Here is a 21,201-nt window from a genome sequence, read left to right on the forward strand (position 1 = left end):
GAAAGGAGTCATGGCATGTAAAAGCTTTCAGGCTTTTCTGTTCCTCAAGAAGTGAAAAGACCTACGAACATCTTCAGATCATTCCTCCATCCATTAAAGTGGGGTTTATTCTGTGAATAAAGTGTTTAGCTAGAATAATTAGATTATTTACCAAAATGTCTAGGTCTTTGTCCTTATAACATACCAACTTTGATTGAGATCACGGTTAAAGAGTACTGTATATTTGTATCAGTTTGGAATGCAGCCACCTCTGAAATTCCATCCAAAAATCTTTTATAACTTCACAGTGAAAAAATATATGCTCTAAAGTTTCAATATCTTTCTCACAAATGCTGCATGAATTGTTTCCCCAGTTAAATTTTTCACGTAAAAAATTATTAGATGGGTAAATGTCATTTAAAATTTTAAATGCTACTTCTTTAGCATTAGGAAAAACCAGATATGTTGAGCATTGTTTTCTTATTTTTCTTGCTTCTTCAACATTGAAATCTTGTAAAACATATTTTCTCCTTAATTGACATGGAGAGTATTGTTTTGACAAAACATTTCTAACAGACTTATTTGTAAACTGTTTGATATTAACATTAATACCATCAATACAGAGTGATCTCATTTCTGGTTTAGTATTTGTATGCAATATAAATTGTTGAACCATTGTTTGTAGGGATATTGGAATGGCCTTAATTACTTATTTTATTCTCTAAACGAGCATGGAAGATTAAATTTAGCACATGAATCACTAAGAGGGTAAAAAGTAACACGGGGTAAAATGTAACAGGGTTTTATTTGCTAACCATAGCATGCCTCCAAGGTTTTCACCAGTGTCTACAGACGTCTTGCTGTCAATTGTTGAAAAAGTTTGGCGATATTTAGATGAGGAACACAGGAGAAACCATTTTTGCAGCATAAAAGTATTTTTATTATGCTCAATATTGTTTTATTTTTTAAAAATATGTGAAAGTATTTACGTGAAATTGTATATTGTTGTGATTACTGTCTTCTAAAAGACGGAACCATTTTGAAAGACGTAAAAAACACACAGTGACTGCCAGCCAGTTTTGAGGAAAACATGACACAGTGGGGTTTGATGTGACAGGGTGTTACAAATAAGAAACACACTGTTGGACAACAATTAAACTAACAAGATAATTGAATTTTAAGTGTAATGATGAGAACATTTTATATAAAAAAGTTTAATGTTGTATGTAAAAATAAATCCAAATGTCTTTATCCAATAAATAAACATAGTGTGTTGGTGTGTGTTATGTAAAATAAAAAAAATAAATTGAACTAAGTATTGAGGAAATGTGCTATTTAAAGTAAACTGAATTTAAATTAATGTGTGAAATCTGACTTTTTAAGCATGTGTTACAACTAACCCTCTGTCTGATACAACTTACCCCGCAGGTGGGGTAAATAGTACAATTTTTACTCCTGGCACTTTTAGCAAAACTGCACAGAAACCATAGGACCGACTATCATACTTTTAGTGCTCATTTGTACAATTGGCTTGTGTGTTGTTGGTAAAAAAAAATATATGGTTTGTCTAACCCTATTACTTTGTTCATTATTCGGCCAAAACCAAGTGTTACTTTGTGCCCCACTTTCCCCTAAATTAATTGTTGATATGAAAAATGAAATTGTTGATATCAAGAATTAAATTGTTGATATTAAGAATTACTTTTCAACTAGTAAAGATGTTTATTTTTAATATCAAAAATAGGTGTGTCACTTGTGACAGTGTTAACTTCTGATATCATAAAGGGGATTGTTACTAATGAAATTAATAATTTTAGATATTACAAACCACCTAATTGCTGATATCAGAAATAAATGTTTAAATATTAGAAATATCAAATGTAAAATGTTGAAATATAATTGCAGATATCAAGAATTAACATTTCAAGTAGTGACATTAAGTTCTTGATATCAGGAATTGACATTTTTACTAGACTGTAAAACCCCAAAAGTTAAGGTAACTCAAACCATTTGAGGAATCGATTGCAGCAATTCATTTAAGTTCAAAAACTAATCCTAATGAGTACTGTGAATTTAATCTATTTGAGTACATGAAACAGTTTGAATACAGTAAAACCCAATAACTGAAGAGAACTCAAACCAACCGAGTACTGTACTGTAAAACCAAATAAGTTCAGGCAACTCAAACCGTTTGAGGAAACCGATTGCTACAAACCATTTAAGGGGAAAAAAAACTAATCTATGAGTACTGTGAACTTTATCCATTTAAGTTGAAGTAATGAGTTATTTAATAAACTCATTACCTTTAACACTGAGTTCAAAACTCTTTTCAAATGAGTAGAATTAACTTTCAGTCAATTTTGAGTTAATTACACTCATTTCACTTGATAAAGTTGACTGTTGGGTTTTACATTGTGGTAACAACTCTTGATATCAACAGTTCAGTTTCTGATATCAGGAATGCAGATTGTTGAAATCAACAATTAACTTGTTGATATCAAGAATTAATATTTGATATTTAAAAACTGCATATCCTGATAATAAATAAGTCAAAACGGCTGGATATGATTTTTGATATCAAAAATGCTGATTGTTGATATCAAGAATTAAATTGCTGACATGAAGATTACATATCCTGAGAATTAATAAAAAAGGGATTTGCATAGTTCTCTTACCATTAACGTTTCACCTTTATGTTTTCATATTTAAGCATGTTTATTCATATAAAAACTAATTATATTAGTTAAATAATAAATAATAAAAAACATTTTGTATACGCAGTGGGTAGCACGATCGCTTCACAGCAAGAAGGTTGCTGGTTCGAGCCTTGCCTTTGTCAGTCGGCATCTCTGTGAAGTTTGCATGTTCTCCCCATGTTCGTGTGGGTTTCCTCCGGGTGCTCCGGTTTCCCCCACAAGTCCAAATACGTGGTATAGATGAATTGGGTAAGCTAAAATTGTACGTAGTGTATGTGTGTGAATGAGTGTGTATGGATGTTTCCCAGTGATGGGTTGCAGAAGGGTATCCACTGTGTAAAACATATGCTGGATAAGTTGGCGGTTTAATCCGCAGTGGCGACCCCAGATTAATAAAGGGATTTAGCTGAAAAGAAAATGAATGAATGAATAATAGATCATTTAATTAATAATATAAATAATTCTCGTTAACTTTCGGCCTCAGAGGTATCTCTTTCTATCTTGATGTTTCGCGCTCCAACTCGGTAGATGGCGGTAATGTAACCAAAGCTTCTTTTGCTGTCAACCAAAAATAAGCAGTACAAGAAAAAGGAATTAAACCCCGCGAAAGTATTTTATTACAGTGGTGAGTTATTTCGATAAAACTGTGTTTATTAGCGCAGATAATGAACTTTTAAATGTCTGCCACGTCACTGTATGTTAACGGTGATGCGAAGGTGGCAAAGCGTTTTGTTTTGACCGGACCGTTTCTGCGAGGAATGATTAAAAGACATGCTTCGTTTTATTGATTAGGTTTAACGTTTGTTTTTCCTGGTAACATTAACCCTGTGTCATTTTTCAGAAACAAACAGTTTTATCGTTGCTAGCGTATGCTTTATCATGTTCAATGTTCTGTCGGTTGAAGTTGTAGGAGACGCTGTATCATGACTGGAGTAACCACTTCAACTGCATTTCTCAAAGGTATTGATTTGTATTTCGTTAGTCTGGAGATATTTTCTATCCTATTGTTAATTTTAAAATAAAAATAGCTGTCTGTCTGTCTGTCTGTCTAGCTGCAACGTTACATGTACATAGCTAACGTTAGATGTTGCTTTCCCCCCTCAAATTGTTTTAAATGTTAATATCATGATGAACCATTCAGTAGTAATTCAAAAATTACCTTAATTTGCTTTTCTATGTAGGGTATTTGTTAATTCACTTGTCTGTTTTTCTATTTAAAGATGTTGTGGCGTATGTAGATGTGTGGTCTGCAAGTAGGAGGGAAGATTACTCTGATCCATTCATTGAGCAGCTTCAGGACATGGGTGCACAGGTAATTTATTATTATTAATCAAGTTTAATTTATATAAAAATGTGATTGAAATTGAATATGTATTATAAATGAATAAATTGCAGGTATCTAAGACGCTTAACAAACAAGTGACCCATGTGATCTTTAAACATGGACGCCCATCCACATGGAAGAAGGCCCAGAAGATTGGTGTGAAGGTCGTTTCTGTCCACTGGGTAGCAAGGTGAAATTTTATTCTTATTAATAAAGAAACATAATGCAGATACACTGATCACTAGTGAGTCGAGACCGGAAGGTTCAGCAAACTCTGAATTAAAACTGTGAAGTATGAGTTGAGTTGCTATAACATGGTGAAAGTTTGTTTCAGTTTCAGATCTGTTGAATAGAGTTAGTTCACTCATCTCTTAATCAGTTGACTCTGAGTTAAGCACTTGCACCATGACTATGAAAAGCCATAATCGGTGTATCACTAGTATTATGATTCACCATGGTAACGGCACTTGACAAAACATCTGCATACGAGTTGAGACTAAACAAGTTTAATTTTCATCAGTGTTATGTCATCACAGTAAAAACATGTTTAATGATTGGTTAACTAATAGGCTATTATTTAATTTATTTAATTATTATTATTTTTTTGTCTTGCAAATGATCGTCTAACAGAGTAAGAAAAAATCTTACTTAAAATTAAAGATCATATATAGTTGAAGTCAGAATTATTAACGCCTCTATTCACTTATTTCCCCAATTTCTGTTTAACGTAGAGAAGATTAACATTTCTAAACATATTTTTTATTAACTCATTTGTGTTAACCGATTTATTTTATCTTTGCCATGATGACAGTAAATAATGTTTGACTAGATATTTTTCAAGACACTTCTATACAGCCTAAAGTGACATTTAAAGGCTTAACTAGGTTAATTAGGTTACCTAGGCAGGTTAGAGTAATTAGGCAAGTTATTGTATAATGATGGTTTGTTGTGTAGACTATCGAAAAAAATATGTAGCTTAAAGGCACTAATAATTTTGACCTTAAAATGGTGTTTAAAAAATTAAAAACTGCTTTTATTCTAACCGAAATAACACAAATAAGACTTTCTCTAGACGAAAAAATATTATCAGACATAGACATACTAGCATTTCATTTTAGTAAGGGTAAATAATAATAATAATTAGATTACATTTACAGTTAGATACACTTACCGGCCACTTTATTAGGTACACCTTACTAGTACCGGGTTTGACCCCTTTTGCCTTCAGATCTGCCTTAATCCTTCATGGCATAGATTCAACAAGTTACTGGAAATATTTCTCAGAGATTTTGGTCCATATTGACATTATAGCATCATGAAGTTGCTGCAGATTTGTCGACTGCACATCCATGATGCAAATCTCCCTTTCCACCACCTCCCAAAGGTGCTCAATTGGATTGAGGTCTTGTGACTGTGGAGGCCATTTGAGTGCAGTGAACTCATTGTCATGTTCAAGAAACCAGTCTGAGATGATTGGCACTTTAACATGGCATGTTATCCAACTGGAGTTAGCCATCAGAAGATGGGTACACTGTAGTCATAAAGGGATGGACATGGTCAGCAACAATACTCGGGTAGGCAGTGGCATAGACACAATAATCAATTGGTACCAATAGGCCCAAAGTGTTCCAAGAAAATATACCCCACACCATTACACCAACACCACCAGCCTGAACCTTTAATTCAAGGCAGGATGGATCCATGCTTTCATGTTGTTGATGCCAAATTCTGACCCTACCGTCCAAATGTCGCAGCAGAAATCAAGACTTATCTGACCAGGCAACGTTTTTCCAATCTTCTATTGTCCAATTTTGGTGAGCCTGTGTGAATTGTAGCCTCAGTTCCTTGTTTTTAGCTGTCAGGAGTGGCACCCAGCGTGGTCTTCTGGTGCTGTAACTCATCTGCCTCAAGGTTCGACGCATTGTGCATTTAGAGATGCTTTTCTGCATACCTCGGTTGTAGCGAGTGGTTATTTGAGTTACTGTTGCCTTTCTATCAGCTGGAACCAGTCTAGCCATTCTCCTCTGACCTCTGGCATCAACAAGGCATTTGCGCCCACAGAACTGCCTCTCACTGGATATTTTCTTTTTTTCAGACCATTCTCTGTAAACCGTAGAAATATTTGTGTGTGAAAATCCCAGTAGATCAGCAGTTTCTGAAAAACTCAGACCAGCCCGTCTGGCACCAACAACCATGCAACGTTCAGAGTCACTTAAATCACCTTTCTTTCCCATTCTGATGCTCTGTTTGAACTGCTGCAGATCGTCTTGATCATGTCAACATGCCTGAATGCATTGAGTTGCTGCCATGTCATTGGCTTAGAAATTTGCGTTAATGAGCAGTTGGACAGATGTACCTAATAAAGTGGCCGGTGATTGTATATTTTATTTGAAATTTTGTAAGTTAACAGGATGCAATAATATCAGGGAGTGTAAATTGTTATTTATTAAAATTATACTTTTTTCTGTATCAAACACTCATTAGGCAATTTCAATTTTAGAACATTTATTTAACGGAACATTTATATTTAAAGTAAATGATAAACAATACAATAGTTAGTAAAAACAAGCTTTTTTGCAGCATGCATGAATGAATGATTTATTTAAACATCTCTTGCACTTTAAAAAGGGAGAGGAGAGCGAAAGCATCTTTGGGTTTACTAAAGAAATCATTGTCCTCGCTAGGTTAGCTTCAAAGAGTAACTAACCAGGATAACTGAATCTGACCAAAAGTTTCCTCGATTTTTAGATTGGTCTTGACTTACCCTGCTTTCTCTAATTTTAACATACCTCCCATTCTGAAATGGGAAAACCCAGAGTTTCTCTAATTTCAGGGTTAATAAACTCAGAATTCTGACTTTAAGCTCTTTTCTGTAACGGGGCCCCTGATTAGCTTGAAGTATTCTGAGATCTTCTTTGAAAAAATACCAAAATATGTATCTCGAGAAATCATGTCTCTCTGACAACATTAGTTTTGTGAACAACAAAAACACAATTTTTGACAGTTTAAAAATGTAGATTTTGGTTTGCAAATATCCAGTTGAATAACGACTGTATTGGGCTAGATGATCTCCAAAGACTATGTCGAATAGTTCGGACTGCTGAGCGAATCACTGGTACAACCCTTCCTACTCCCCAAGAACTGTACTTATCCAGAGCGAGCAAAAGGGCTGCCAAAATCACTCTGGACCCCTCACACCCAGCACACTGCCTCTTTGAACTTTTACATTCTGGTCGACGCTACCGAGCACCAGAACAGCCCGACACAGAAACAGTTTCTTCCCTCAGGCAATCCATCTCATGAACACTTGATGATAATAATTATGGAGCCAACATCACTACTTGCTATACACTTTTATACACACATACACTTATTTAACAACACACTTTACATGCCAATTTGCACATAACAGCTGCACATATAACGTTGTATATAGTAATAAACACATACATACACTTGTCAATTTGTTTATTTGCATTCACTACTTGTACTTTTTAAAAAAATATATAATTATTATCTGTTTTTTGTCCTGTCTCTGTTATCCTGTTGCACTGTAGAAGCTCTGCCACGAAAACAAATTCCTCGTATATGTGAACATGCCTGGCAATAAAGCTCTTTCTGATTCTTTCTGATAGATGTTGGTGATTTTAATTTTCTGGCCCCATCAATTATATATTTTTTCTATTTGATGCATTTCTTTCAATGGCCTTTAGATGTCTCTATAACTCAATGTTTCCTCTTTGTTCCAATTTTGTCCAGATGCAAAGAGACTAATCAGCATGTAAATGAAGACCTCTTTCCTGCACAGAATGAAGAATCAAAACAACATCTAAACAAAAGAACAGTAAGAAAATTATAACTAGTAATTATTTTCTAGAATTTGCTGTAAAAATGACATGTATATCTTTGTGAATATTAAATGCTTAGTCCACACTCTTTTTGCAGCACTGTTGCATGCAACCAAGGGATATCCCTATAAAGACTCCTGAGAATGACAGACGGCTGAAAAGAAAAATTGACAAGATGATGGAAAGCCTGGTGCCCTCATCCCCTGTCGGTGAGAAAAGCATACGATGGTTTAGTTTAATTTCATGTTCATTTCATTCAGAGATTTGATGTGCATTTGGGATGTTGTTTAAACACAGTTTCGGACACCTCACCATTTATCATTGATGAGGAACGTGGAATAGTGTACAGCCCCTCTTTAAAACGCTCGGACAGCATGGCTCAACGATTGAAAGAAATGAAAGCTGGACGCGAACATCTCTCACCCACTGGTACTCTATTTCCTTCATGTTTTTTTAACTATGTTTGTTTTGTAGACCACAAAAGATTATGCCAAACAATACATTTCACAGTTGATATTTCAATTACTTTATGGTTAATAATGTTACATTTTTATAAATGCATAGAGAGAAAACTAATTATATAATGTACATCAGGGTTGTTCCTGGTTTATGTGCATTATATAATCATTTTTATTTTTTATTATTTTTTTAGACTTTAAAATTTAAATCTAATTAAAACAACATGACTTGCTAATCTGTTCGTTTACAGTAATCTCAGATTCTGGGACAAGCCATATTGATAAAGATGGTAAATGTGAATACAACATTAGCCTAATTTGTGGAAAAGTTTTATTAAACGTTATAAACCTGAATGTGAAAGATGCAATATTAAACCGAATATTCACACAAAGACAAACAAAGAATATTGGAACTCTCTATTTAAACATGCTTTCTGTGCTTTACTTGTTGCGTGTATTATAAAATGATACTATCATTATAAAGTAAAACCACCAGCAGGTGGCGACAAATATTTGTTTTTTTTTTTTTTTTCATTTATTTTCACAGCTTATCTCCCAAAAATTAAACCTTCTGATGCTTTGTATGATTCTATTTTGGGCAAACGAACAACAACAACAAAAGTAGGAAGTCTAAATATTTTGGCTAAAAATTACTCAATTAGTAATCTTTATTTAATCTGAAGTGCAGAGTAAAATATTTAGCCATTCAAGCTGCAGGTTATTTATTATCAGCTGGGTTGCCATTGTGTAAACATTAGAATTGTACATATGTAGTTATTATTTTTCTAATAAAACAATAGTAACATTATTCTACAACAGTTTGTTAAACAATAGCCTAAGATAACATTTATCAGTGGATCTGATAAAAAACATTGTTTTCATTAAAAATGTTTTCATAATAAACTTATTTATAAACATGTTATTTTTTTTTTTGCATTTTCAGCTAATCGGTCCCATCTAAAAATCTTTCTGGATATTTCTGCTGTTTCAGAAATGCATTTAGAATATTTCTGATGTGCTGTAGCCTACTGCTTCCTTCTGTATGAAGTGACTTCTGTCATGTAATAAGATGGGGTATCAAATAGCATTTAACCTCCGTGGAAAAAAAAAAAAATTACTGAATTCCAAAGATTTTTTTATCTGACATGTAATATAGCAGAAGACTTTATATTGTGGCAGATGCACTAAATAATGTTCAATTCAATTCAGTTCAATTCACCTTTATTTGTATAACGCTTATACAATGTAGATTGTGTCAAAGCAGCTTCACATAAAAGGTCATAGTAAATAGGAACAGTGTAGTTTTAATTTGTAGTGTTTAAGTTCAGTTCAGTTTAGCTCAGTTCAGTGAAGTTCTCCATGAATTGGAAAAAATAAAATAAAGGGTGACTTAAGAACCTGTAACCATTATGAATGAGCATTCAAATCAGATTTCAAGTACCTCTTGTTTACTTTGTGCTTGACATAAATGCTGCCACATTCCAAACGAGCACGGCAGAGAATTGCTGTTTAAACACCACTGTCAATGAGTTGCGCTCTCCAAAAGTTGCCCAAATTTACATGACTATGACCAGTGAAGGCATATACATAATTACACTTGTATGATGCATCGATTAAAGGTGATCTATGTAAGTTTGACAGCCAGTGGTTGAACTAGGTATTGCATTCCTGGATCAAAACAAAAGCAAGCGCAAGTTGCCAGATTGCGAACCAAGGAGCGAGTCTGACAATCAAGCCTAATGGCTGATTTAAACCATGTTCTAAATAAAAGAAACGGCACGCAATAGAGGGAATATTTTACATATTAAAAGGAGTTTTTGTTCTAACCAACATCTCGAATTGATGTATTAGAAACAGCTTCTATTTCTTGCAGCTGAGCAACAGAAAACTGTGACAATGATCACCTCATGTGCTTTATTCAGTGTTAAATGCTAATAATGTGAGTTTGAACGCCATTTTACATGACATTTATTGCCATACTACTAAAAGCAGCAGCAGGTAGTTCACCTCAGATCTTGAAAAAAAAAAAACTGTTTAAAATTGAACTTTAGAACTGTGAGTGTAAACCAACACATATCAGTGATTCAGCATCTACATTTAATATTGTTAAAGAGGATTAGTATGTATTAATTAGATTATAAACCTTAACATTTCGTGAATGAGTGCACTGTTCTGTGCTTCTGGATGACTTTTATATAAATTTCTGTTGTGTTTTGTCTGGTGCAAACAGCCAAATTGCTTATCACTGCAAATCTTGTCACGTAGCATGTTGTTGGGACATGTTACAATGTACAGTTAGTTATAATGTAACCTGCTCACCTAATGTTGACATTTGTATTATTTGATAATTATTAACCTCATGTGGATCTCTGAATCTGCGTCTCATTCCGGAGTCTAAACTGAGTGCTAAACTGGCATTGGGTGGGTTAAAAGAACCAAAACAAAGACTGTGTTCCGGCACAAATGGCCCATTATCAAAGCAGAATATCTGACTTCAGCATTGTTTTTCAGATAAACAAGGATGTTCACTTAGCATGTTTCTTATTTTCTAATACCTGCAAACACATGGTATTTTTAATGCTTTAGAAAAGTCAAAAACTTACATACAGCTTCTTTTAAGAACTATTGACATTTTGCAGTTAAAAAAAATAAATAAATAAAATAAAATTTTTACTAATGCTTTGCTTCTTAGACTTTGCACACCTGAAACTTGTCTACAGCACTTATTCACTGTTGCTCTTATAGTTGTGTGAATTGCTTCCTTGTCCTTATTTGTAAGTCGCTTTGGATAAGCGTCTGCTAAATGACTAAATGTAAATGTATGTGTATGTATGTATGTATGTATATGTGTATGTATATGTGTATGTATGTGTGTATATATATATAATATATATATATATGTATATGTGTATGTATGTGTGTGTATATATATATATATAATTTATAATACAGCCTTTAGACATAAATTGTAATTCAAAAATGTCATTTATAAATCAAAACTCCAAAATAACACATTCTTGATCATCAGCTGTGATCTGTAGGTAGCTGTTAACTTTTTTTTTTTTCTCAAAAGGCCGAGACAGCTTGATATTTGACTCATTGAATTACACTTCTCTATGCAGGAAAAACCTTTGGAAGTGGTACAAACTCTACAAGTAATGCTTTCTTTCTGGCTTTTATTTTGTTTTGTACTAATGCAATTGTCTTGTTCCATAGCCTCACAGAAGCAGGACATTGGCTCAGAGCATGATCCATCTCCTCCAGCATCGACGGCTCTGTCTTTCTTGCAGCAGCTAGGTTAGGGAAACTAAAGTCTGTTTTAGTAGTAGAAAAATTAGTAGAATAAAAGAATAATTAATCTAGTATAATAATTATTCTAGCAACTGTTTTAAATGGCATTAAAAAGTGTGAAAATATAAATGTTCTCTCTTTTACAGAGGAAGAACCATTGGATCCTTTTTCTGTCTCTCACTGTCATGCCTTGAAGAAAAGAGGTGAGCGACAGAAGCTGAAATGCATTAAAAAGTCCATTGTAAAAATATCAAGAAAGCAAGTAAACCACAAGCCTCCTGAATCAGACGCGTGTAATCGTGTCAGTGTTGAGAAGAACATTGAAAATCCACTATCTTCAAAATCAGAGCTGGGTTTATTGAGCAAAACCAGAGGATCTAAGCAGACCACTCTCAAGAACTTCAGTCATGAAGCGTGTTCTGAGAGGGAAGAAAGCTCGAATCTCAAACCTGAAACTAAAAACACTGGAATATCCACAGAGTTATACGCCAGCTCCGAAAAACCTAAAAGTTTCCCGCCCAAAAGCTTTACAAAAACAATTCGCAGAAAAAGTGTACATAACTGCAAAGAACTGCTGACCAACTCCAAATGTTTGTATTCCAGCAAGTCGTCTTCAGAAAATGAGCATATCATTCAAAATGATGAATCTATGATTGATAAGCCTATGCAGAAACGTCAACGTCGAACATCTGCTGGACTGCATTCAGCCTCGGTTTGTGCTCTTCCTACTAGAGAGATTGCGGATGGTGAGTTGTTTGAAGACTTCTTCTCGCCAGCAAACAATGCCTCTAAAAGGAGGGTGGTTTTATTTGATTTGACTTCAGACGCAATGCCCACTTTTGACCTAGAGGACTCAAACAAGAAGGGCAGGAGAAAGTCTCATAAAAAGCAAAAACTTAATATCGAGGACTTACCGGTTGCCTCATCGGACTCTGTGAATACAATGGAGGAATCAGTTCTTGATACGCGTGAATCAACATCTGAGTGTGTGGCTGTAGGTAAGTCATCCAGGTTTATAGAAATGAAACTTGAGCCATCGCCAAAGAAACAAAGGACAAGATCTGGGTGCAGACTGAGCACCAATGTTCTCGCTGGCAAAAAAGCATGAAACCTCAGTTAAACGTAATACTGCTAAAGGAAAATGGTGTCGGGTCATCTTCAATGCTTGACACGAAGCAGCAAGTACCAAAGTAACTTCAAAATGTGACACCAAATGTGGTATTGAAGAGACTGATGGATTTAAAAAGTATTCATTTTTGTTTGTTTGTTTTGAGCCGAATTGATTTTGTACAACAGATTATGTGTTCATGGAAGGGCTTGACCGTACACACACTGTAAAAAATGCTGTAAAAACTGCCAGTAATACTGAAAAAATTAACAATTACAACTGTGCTATAGTTTTACAGCACAATTGTAATTGTTAATTTACAGTCCGCTTGTAGATTTTACAGGATTACACACAATTTTTACACTATTACTGCAAATTTTTAAAGTGTTACTGGCAATTTTTACAGTATTGCTGGCAACACTTGGTTGTAAATTTTACTGTATTATTAGCAATTTAAAGCAAAATTTTTCTGCCAAAATTTACAAGTGCACCATAAATTAATAACTACAAGTGTGCTGTAAAAGCACCACACAATTGTAATTATTAGTTTATGGTGCACTTGTAAATTTTACAATACAAATGGTTATTTTTACTGTATTGCTAGCAAAATTTACAATCGCAGTTACAATTGTGCTGTAGTATGACTGCACAATAGTAATTACCAATTTATAGTGCACTTATAAATTTTACAGTATAACTGGCATAACTTACAAGTACACTGTAAATTAACAATTACTATTGTGCTCTAGGGTTACTGCACAATTGTAATTATTAATTAACAATGTGCTTGTAAGTTTACAGTATTATTGGCAATTTTACAGTTACTGACAATTTACAAGCACACTGTAAATTAGCAATTACAATTGTACTGTAGAATGACAGCACAATTCTAATTAAAATTTACAAGAGCACTGTAAATTAATTCAGTAATACTGATAATTTTTTACAGTATTACTGGCAAAATTTACTTGTCAATTTTACAATATTACTGGCAATTTTACAGCATTACTGGCAAAATTTACAAGCACACTGCAAATTAATTGCAGTCATGCTATAGTTTTACAGCATAATGGTAATTAATTTAGTGCACTTGTAGATTTTACAGTATGACAGACATTTTTTACAGTATAACTGGCATTTTTACAGTATTACTGGTAATTTTTACAGTATTGCTATCAAAATTTACAAGGGCGCTGTAATAATTACAATTGTGTTGTGGAACTACCATGCAATTGTAATTATTTAGTGTGTGGTATATTTACCCTATTTCTGGCAATTTTTACAGTATTACTGGCAATTTACAAGTGCACTGTAAATTAACTATTACAGTTGTGTTGTAGTTTTACAGCATAATTGTAATGACTAATGTACAGTGTGCTTGTAAATTGTACTGCAGTATTACTGGCTAAATTTACAATCGCATTTACAATTGTGCTATAGTATGACAGCACAATTGTATTTGTTAATTTAGTACGCTTGTAAATTTTACTGTACTACTGGCAGTTTTACAGAACTACTGGCCAAATTCACAAGCGCACTGTACATTAATAATTACAATTGAGCTGTAAAACTGCAACACAATTGTAATGATTATTTACAGTGCGTGCGCTTGTGAATTTTACAGTATTACTGGCAATATTTACAGTATAACTAGCAAAATTTACTAGCACACTGTAGATCAGGATTAACAGTTGTAGTCTAGTTTTACAGCACAACTGTATTTATTAATTTATAGTGCGCTTGTAAATTTTACAGTACTACTGGCAATTTTTACAGTATTTCTGCCAAGTTTATAAGTGCACTGTAAATTAATAGTTACTATTGTGCTGTAGTTTTACAGCACAATTGTAATTATTAGCAGTGTGCTTGTGAACTTTACAGTATTGTTAATTTTACAGCATTACTAGCTAAAATTATTAACGCAATTACAATTGTGCTGTAGTATGAATAAGTATTAATTTAGTGCGCTTATAAATTTTACAGCGTTACTAGAACAATTTACAATATCACTGCCAATTTTTAATGTTACTGGCAAAATTTACATGCACACTGTAAATTAACAATTACAATTGTGTTGTAGTTTTACAGTACAATTGTAATTATTAATTGACAGCGAACTTGTAATTTTTATAGTATCACATGGCATCCAAAATTGCCCGTATTAAATTTTACAGCACTTTTTACAGATGTGAATATGTAAATTAGCACCCATGTTGTATCTAATCTATGTTCCTGCTGTAGGGCACAATAAATGGATTTAATTTTTTGTATTTAAAAATAAGGAACATCCTTTGTATTAGTTGAGAAACACATTGACAATAAAGCATGCTTTTAAAAGTGTTTCACGGTTGACCAAATGTTAAAGATGTGCTCTAATCTACTGCTCAGCTGTGTAGCTGTGCACCTGCTGCTCAAGTTAACTTTGTTTGCATTATTTCAGTTGTAGGGAAAGAAAATAAAAGCACGACAGATGGGATTGAGAGAAGTTCTGAAATGTGTAGCAAAGTGGAGAATATGAAAAAGGACAAATGCTTGAAGGTAAAATGCTGGAGTTTTTTTTTCTCCATGTTCAGTAGATTGTATTGAAATTGTGTGGCATGAAATGCTTTGAAACAAGACATTTATGTGAGAATTAAGTTAATCTGTGTGAATGTTTTTGGAGAAATTACTCAATTAAAGGGATATTTCACTTAAAAGTTTGTTCTCACCCTTGATAGTTTCAAAGCTTTGTGGTGATTTTTTTTCTTTGTCTGTTAAACACAAAGGTATTCTGGAAAGCGGTAGTTACTGACATGCATAGGAGGGGAAAAATACCATGAAAGTCACTGGCTACACATTTCTTACATTATTCAAAATATCAGGGTTCATACAGGTCAACATGCAAATTCTAGATTATCATTCCAATATATTTAGGTCAGTGAATTGTATATTTAAGTCATGGTATTTCAGGGAGTTTTGTTTAATTTCCATTTATCAAAATAGGATTTTAATACTCAGTTTTTTTTGTTTTACTTGATTTGCTTATTATGGTTTGTCAATTTTTTAATGCCTTTTAATTCCCTTACTGCTCGTCACCCAGCAATCAGTTAATTCAAAAAATGAATTAAAATCTGTCATCCGTACCTGTTAAAATACAACACTGTTATGTGTCCACTCCGTTGTCAACACAAACAGCTGCCTGTTTATCCTGTTCATTATTTACCTTGTTTTGCATTGTGAAACTAAGATCTTTACTGTGATTTGTGTTCGTTTAAATGGCTAGGAATGACTATCAAACTTGTGGTTCAAACCAGCACATTTATCAGAGTACATTAAAATTAAATGGTATCATTACAGTTTACAGCATAACAGTAAGTAAATGGAAGTGGATGAGACCAGAGGCTACCATGGCCATGCTGCTCTTACGTGAAAAATAAGGTGGATGAGTCCTAAATATTCTGCATTTTACTCCATGACAGACAGGGAAAAGTCAGTGTCTAAAATGGTCTGTTCCAGACACTAAAATCAGTGAATTTATTATATTTTTATGTTGTTTCCAAGTTCTGGAATGTCTAGAATTTATACCACGTTTTATATTTTGTGTAGTGCTATTATTTTTGCTCCTGTTGTATTGGTTAGCTCCATTATATTCCTTTCACGCTCTTCAACTGGCCGTCTCTTGAGTAAGTTGTAAGGGCTTTGTGATGTAAATTTAATTTGTGGACCATACTGTATATGGCACTATAGAATTGCTTTTGCAGACTTCACGTTTTAGTGCAGCTGCTGTAGTCTCTTTGTTGCCTTCCTGTGTGTTTTCTATGGCATACACCTGGTAGATTTTTTTTTTCTGCCTGAGAGAAAAAAAACAATTCTTCCTGCCACAAAGAAAAGCAAGAGGCTTTATTGATTTATTCTAGTGCAGTAAAGGAATTGTGCATATCTCTGTGACTGAAGGCAGTCACTGACATGAGCTGACATTGAAGCAGAGCTCATTTACTGTACAACCCTTCCAACTTTTTCTATTTTAGGGTTTTTAGAGAATTTTTGTACTTACCTAAGTCACATACCTACTTTTGTAGATATTCGAGAGACATTTAATATATTGTGTCATTGCATTATATGGCACCTTTAACTATTATGCATTTATATTCATATACAGTGGGAGGAAATAAGTATTGAAGACATCAATTTTTGTAATATATTAATAATATTTCTAAAGGAGCTGTTAAAATGGAATTGAGCCAAATTTTGGTTTGGTAGTTATGTGTAATAACAATGGTATGATGCAGGGATAAAGTGCAGAACTACTGAAATGTATTTAATACTTTATATAAAAACCTTTTTTTGGTGATGGCAGCTTAAAGACGCCTAGCATATGGAAAATGAAGTAACATGCATTGCTCAGGGGTGATTTTTATTTAATTTTTTTCTCTCACAGACCTCAACAGTGTAAAAATCTTAATGGTTCTGTGGTTCTCATCTATTCTAATCAGATTTTTTTTGTCTTTTCTATTGGATTGGAGTCCGGTGATTGGCTGGACCATTCTACAGCTTGAATTTTATTTTATTTTTTTCTTTCTCTGAAAGCATTTGAGAGTTTCCTTGGCTGTGTTTCGGGTCATTTTCCTGCTGAAATGTCCACCCTGGGTTCATCTTCATCCTGATGATGTAGATGTTGGACTGAAGCAGCTAATATTTATCTACAATGATGAAGGGCAGAGGGTTGCTGAATAACTGCTGCGAGATTTCAGCTGCTGTCTGCTCTTTCACCACCTTTCTACACCTACCTTCATGTGTTCAATACTTTTTCCCTGCGTCATTTCATTTTAGATATGTTTTCTTTATGCTGTGTGCACCAGGTGCACTATTCGCGCGAAAATGGACGCGTGAACATTGAGCTTACTCGCTGCGCGCGTCAAATCCACTTCATTCGTGTGTCAAATTCACTGAGCAGTAGATGCGGAATCGTGTCATGGGCAGGGCTTCTGTATGCCTGGTGACTGTAGATTCATTGCTAAATGGCTAACATGGATTTTATTGAGAAAAATCACTGTTTATGTGCTTTAGGAAGACTGAAAAACAGCGTCGATATGTTTGGAGCCGTGTCTGAGTCCACTACATGCTTTCAGAGGTGCACCCAGCTCTGTGAGTTCATAAACCCCTCCAAATGACTTAACCTGGATGATGGAGGCTTGATCAACTGTTTGTCATAAGCACGCTCTAACAAGAGAAAGCTCCTGATTGGTTAATGCGGCGCGAATGTCCACTGAAGTTCAGATTTTTTCAACCTGAGTGATTCACGCGTTAAGGATGTCAATCGCGCAAAATACGCAACTCGCGCCGCTTCATTCCCACGAATCGTGTCGCAGGATATCTATTCACGCCTTTGCATTGACTTAACATGTTTAAGCTTGACGCTTTATCCGCATCTGGTGTGAATACAGCATTACAAATATGATTTTTTTTAAATTATCAACAACATTCAGTGAAAATTTCAAGTCAACAGCACCTTTAGAAATATGTTTTCTGAGAAAAATGGTGACGTGTTCAATACTTATTTCTCCCACTGTTTAAAACATAAAAAATAAAATAGATAGCACCTCCAACTGCATTCATTGTAATTGCCCAATCAATTACAGTAATGAATACTTTATTTTATAAACAATATACTTATTTTCTTAATGGTTTAGTGAACATCAGATATGCACATATTTATACATATACAGACACTCATATATGGATATATAGAATGTGCCCAATGTGAAACTTTAAAAAACAACATGGTACAGTAACCAAAAATTCAATGGCTCGTTTAAATGGCAGTTTAATTCACATTTATTTGTATAAGCTTCACAATCAATGCACATTTTCTGAAACAAAACCACAATGGTCCTTAGGGGTGGGCATCAGAAAGAACAACTGAAATCTAATACAAATTGTAGTGTTTACAGATACTATGTGCGCTTGCTTTACCTTTTTAAAATTTGAAGCAATTCCATTTTACATTTTGTATCTGGAGTCCTTGCAGAGGCAGACTTTGTGTATTCATTGGAGGGTGTTAAAGTCTTCATAAAGCACAAGATTTATTGGAAAACAAAAAAAGCACTGTTCTCAAACGATGACATGTTCAGTAATTAACTAAAATAATAAAGTAATAATAAAGTACAATAAATAAAAATAATAAAGTAATAATAAAGTTTAATAATAAAGTAATTAAAAATAATTAAATAGTAATTAAAGTAATAATTAAATAATTATTAATAATAATTATAATTTAATAATTTAGTAATTAAATGAATTTTTTTAATAATAAAGTAATTAATTTCGATTTCATGCTGGCAGCCTGTTTATGGTCATGAGAAATCAGTCAAGTTTGGTGAAGGAAAAAAAAATGGTTTGGGGTTACATTCAGTATGGGGGCATGCGAGAGATCTGCAGACTTGACTAATTTCTGTAAGAATCTTGGGTCCATGTGGGTTCCAAGAGGTCTTCTGCAGTATTTGTAATGATTGGGATGCAGTTCAACATGTAATTCATCTGAAAAATCTAGCTTTTCCAAACGATCAACTAGGAGTCAAGTTATTATTTGTTGATCTTACAACTGAGATCAACGACAAGACTTTTGTCAGGTACTGCAAGCATGCAAATTGGGACATAGCACACGTGCTATATTTCTTGAGAGGAGAGCAGTCCCAGCTCAGGAATAAGAAGTAATACTCATGCCATTGCAATGTTCTCTTTGTTCAAAGAATTTATCGGATGCCACATCTCACTAAACTTTCGCTGACCACAATAACTTCCCGCACCTGGCCACAAGTGCTGTCAGAAAGCAGATTCTTGGTAAACATGTTATGTACAAACCTGTTTTAGCTGCCCTGTTCACTGATGAATGTAAACCCCAACTTCCTGTAGGAAAGGAGAGGAAGGCCATTCATGTGTTTGTGCCACAGAGCAGTTGTACTGCGACAGGGGTACAGGGGACCGATGAAACCCTGTCATGCTGTTTTCTGCTTATACGGCTCTCAAAAGCTTCCCTCACACATGGCCTTGGGCTTTCACTTCCTCTTTGTTCACCAAACATGCAGATATCCGGCATGTGTTTACTGGTTAATGATACAGGAGTTCATGTGTACATGTGACTGATAAATAAGTTTAGAGGAATACCATCAGAAGTGTACGAGTAAAATTGAAATGAGCTGCAAATAATAAATTAATAATACTAAATAAACTAAACATTTGAATTTATTTGAAAGGGACATGCACAAAATTACATTAACCTTGAAAAGGAAGATTCGTTGTGCCAGGTTTTGCCAAGATTGCTATTCATTTCACTTGCAGCCCCTGGACAGCTAAATCTTAAAACAATCAAAGAAAAAAAAGAATAAATCTCTGTGTACAAATTTGATTTGACAAAACAACACTTCCTGGTCAGGCGTGAAAACATCTTGTTGTTTGTGCATGTGATTAATTCTGTTGGAAGAGTATTCCATAGACTTGTGGCTCTATACGAAAAAAAGGATTGGCCAAATGAGGTTTTAGGGTCAATACATTCCCCTCTTACCATGGAACATGTCATTCGAGATATTTTCTCTGATGTGAAAGTTAAACATTTTCTTAACAAAGGAGCAGAATGATTGTAAATTTTAAAAAACAAAACAAATGTTGGAGTATTTAATCATATCATCAACTCAAAAACCTTTTGTTGTTTTTTTGAAGATATTACAGTGATGGTACAGTCAAGGTTTTTTTTAAATCATGGATTTCAAGTCCTCTCTTGTATAATGATTCCAGGGGTGTTAAAGGTGCTTTACATGCTTGGGACCAGCTTTTTGTACAATACAAAAAATATATACTAGAGGCATCATAAGTCGTGAAATCATTAATATGTATAAATATTATTATTATTATTTTATTTTTTTTAACTGAGGTTGACTCTGGGGCAGTTGAGAAAACTAACTGACTCGAGTGATACCTAAATAATTAAATTCTGTGACTTTATATATATATATATATATATATATATATATATATATATATATATATATATATATATATATATATATATATATATATTTTTTTTTTATTTATTTATTTTATATATATATATATATTTATTTATTTATATATATATATATATATATATATATATATATATATATATATATATATATTTTTTTTTTATATATATATATATATATATATATATATATATATATTTATTTATTTATTTATATATATATATATATATATATATATATATATATATATATATATATATATATATATATATATATATATAAATAAATATATATATATATATATATATATATATATATATATATATATAAATAAATATATATTTATTTATATATATATATATATATATATATATATATATAAATAAATAAATAAAAAAAAAAATATATATATATATATATATATATATATATATTTAATATATATATTTATATTTATTTATTTATTTATTTATTTATTTATTTATTTATTATTTATTTTT

The 21,201-nt window shown here is 33.2% G+C and overlaps 1 protein-coding gene across 2 annotated transcripts in view; it reads left to right on the forward strand.

The window, feature by feature from the left end:
- The first annotated feature begins 3,270 nt into the window (after window positions 1–3,270).
- Window positions 3,271–21,201, forward strand: part of mcph1 (microcephalin 1) — a 50,444-nt gene continuing 32,513 nt past the window's right edge. The window contains exons 1-10 of one of the 2 annotated variants that reach the window (XM_056471397.1): window positions 3,271–3,300; window positions 3,580–3,635; window positions 3,896–3,987; window positions 4,071–4,189; window positions 7,759–7,843; window positions 7,945–8,056; window positions 8,145–8,276; window positions 11,522–11,602; window positions 11,743–12,594; window positions 15,145–15,242. In XM_056471397.1, the coding sequence (XP_056327372.1) occupies window positions 3,599–3,635; window positions 3,896–3,987; window positions 4,071–4,189; window positions 7,759–7,843; window positions 7,945–8,056; window positions 8,145–8,276; window positions 11,522–11,602; window positions 11,743–12,594; window positions 15,145–15,242 (1,608 nt within the window). In that variant the 5' untranslated portion in view covers window positions 3,271–3,300; window positions 3,580–3,598. The remainder of the gene's footprint in view (window positions 3,301–3,579; window positions 3,636–3,895; window positions 3,988–4,070; window positions 4,190–7,758; window positions 7,844–7,944; window positions 8,057–8,144; window positions 8,277–11,521; window positions 11,603–11,742; window positions 12,595–15,144; window positions 15,243–21,201) is intronic. The other variant, XM_056471398.1, reaches the window with a different exon arrangement.

The sequence above is a fragment of the Danio aesculapii genome, chromosome 13 (genome assembly GCF_903798145.1).
Source record: "Danio aesculapii chromosome 13, fDanAes4.1, whole genome shotgun sequence".
Lineage (NCBI taxonomy): Eukaryota > Metazoa > Chordata > Actinopteri > Cypriniformes > Danionidae > Danio > Danio aesculapii.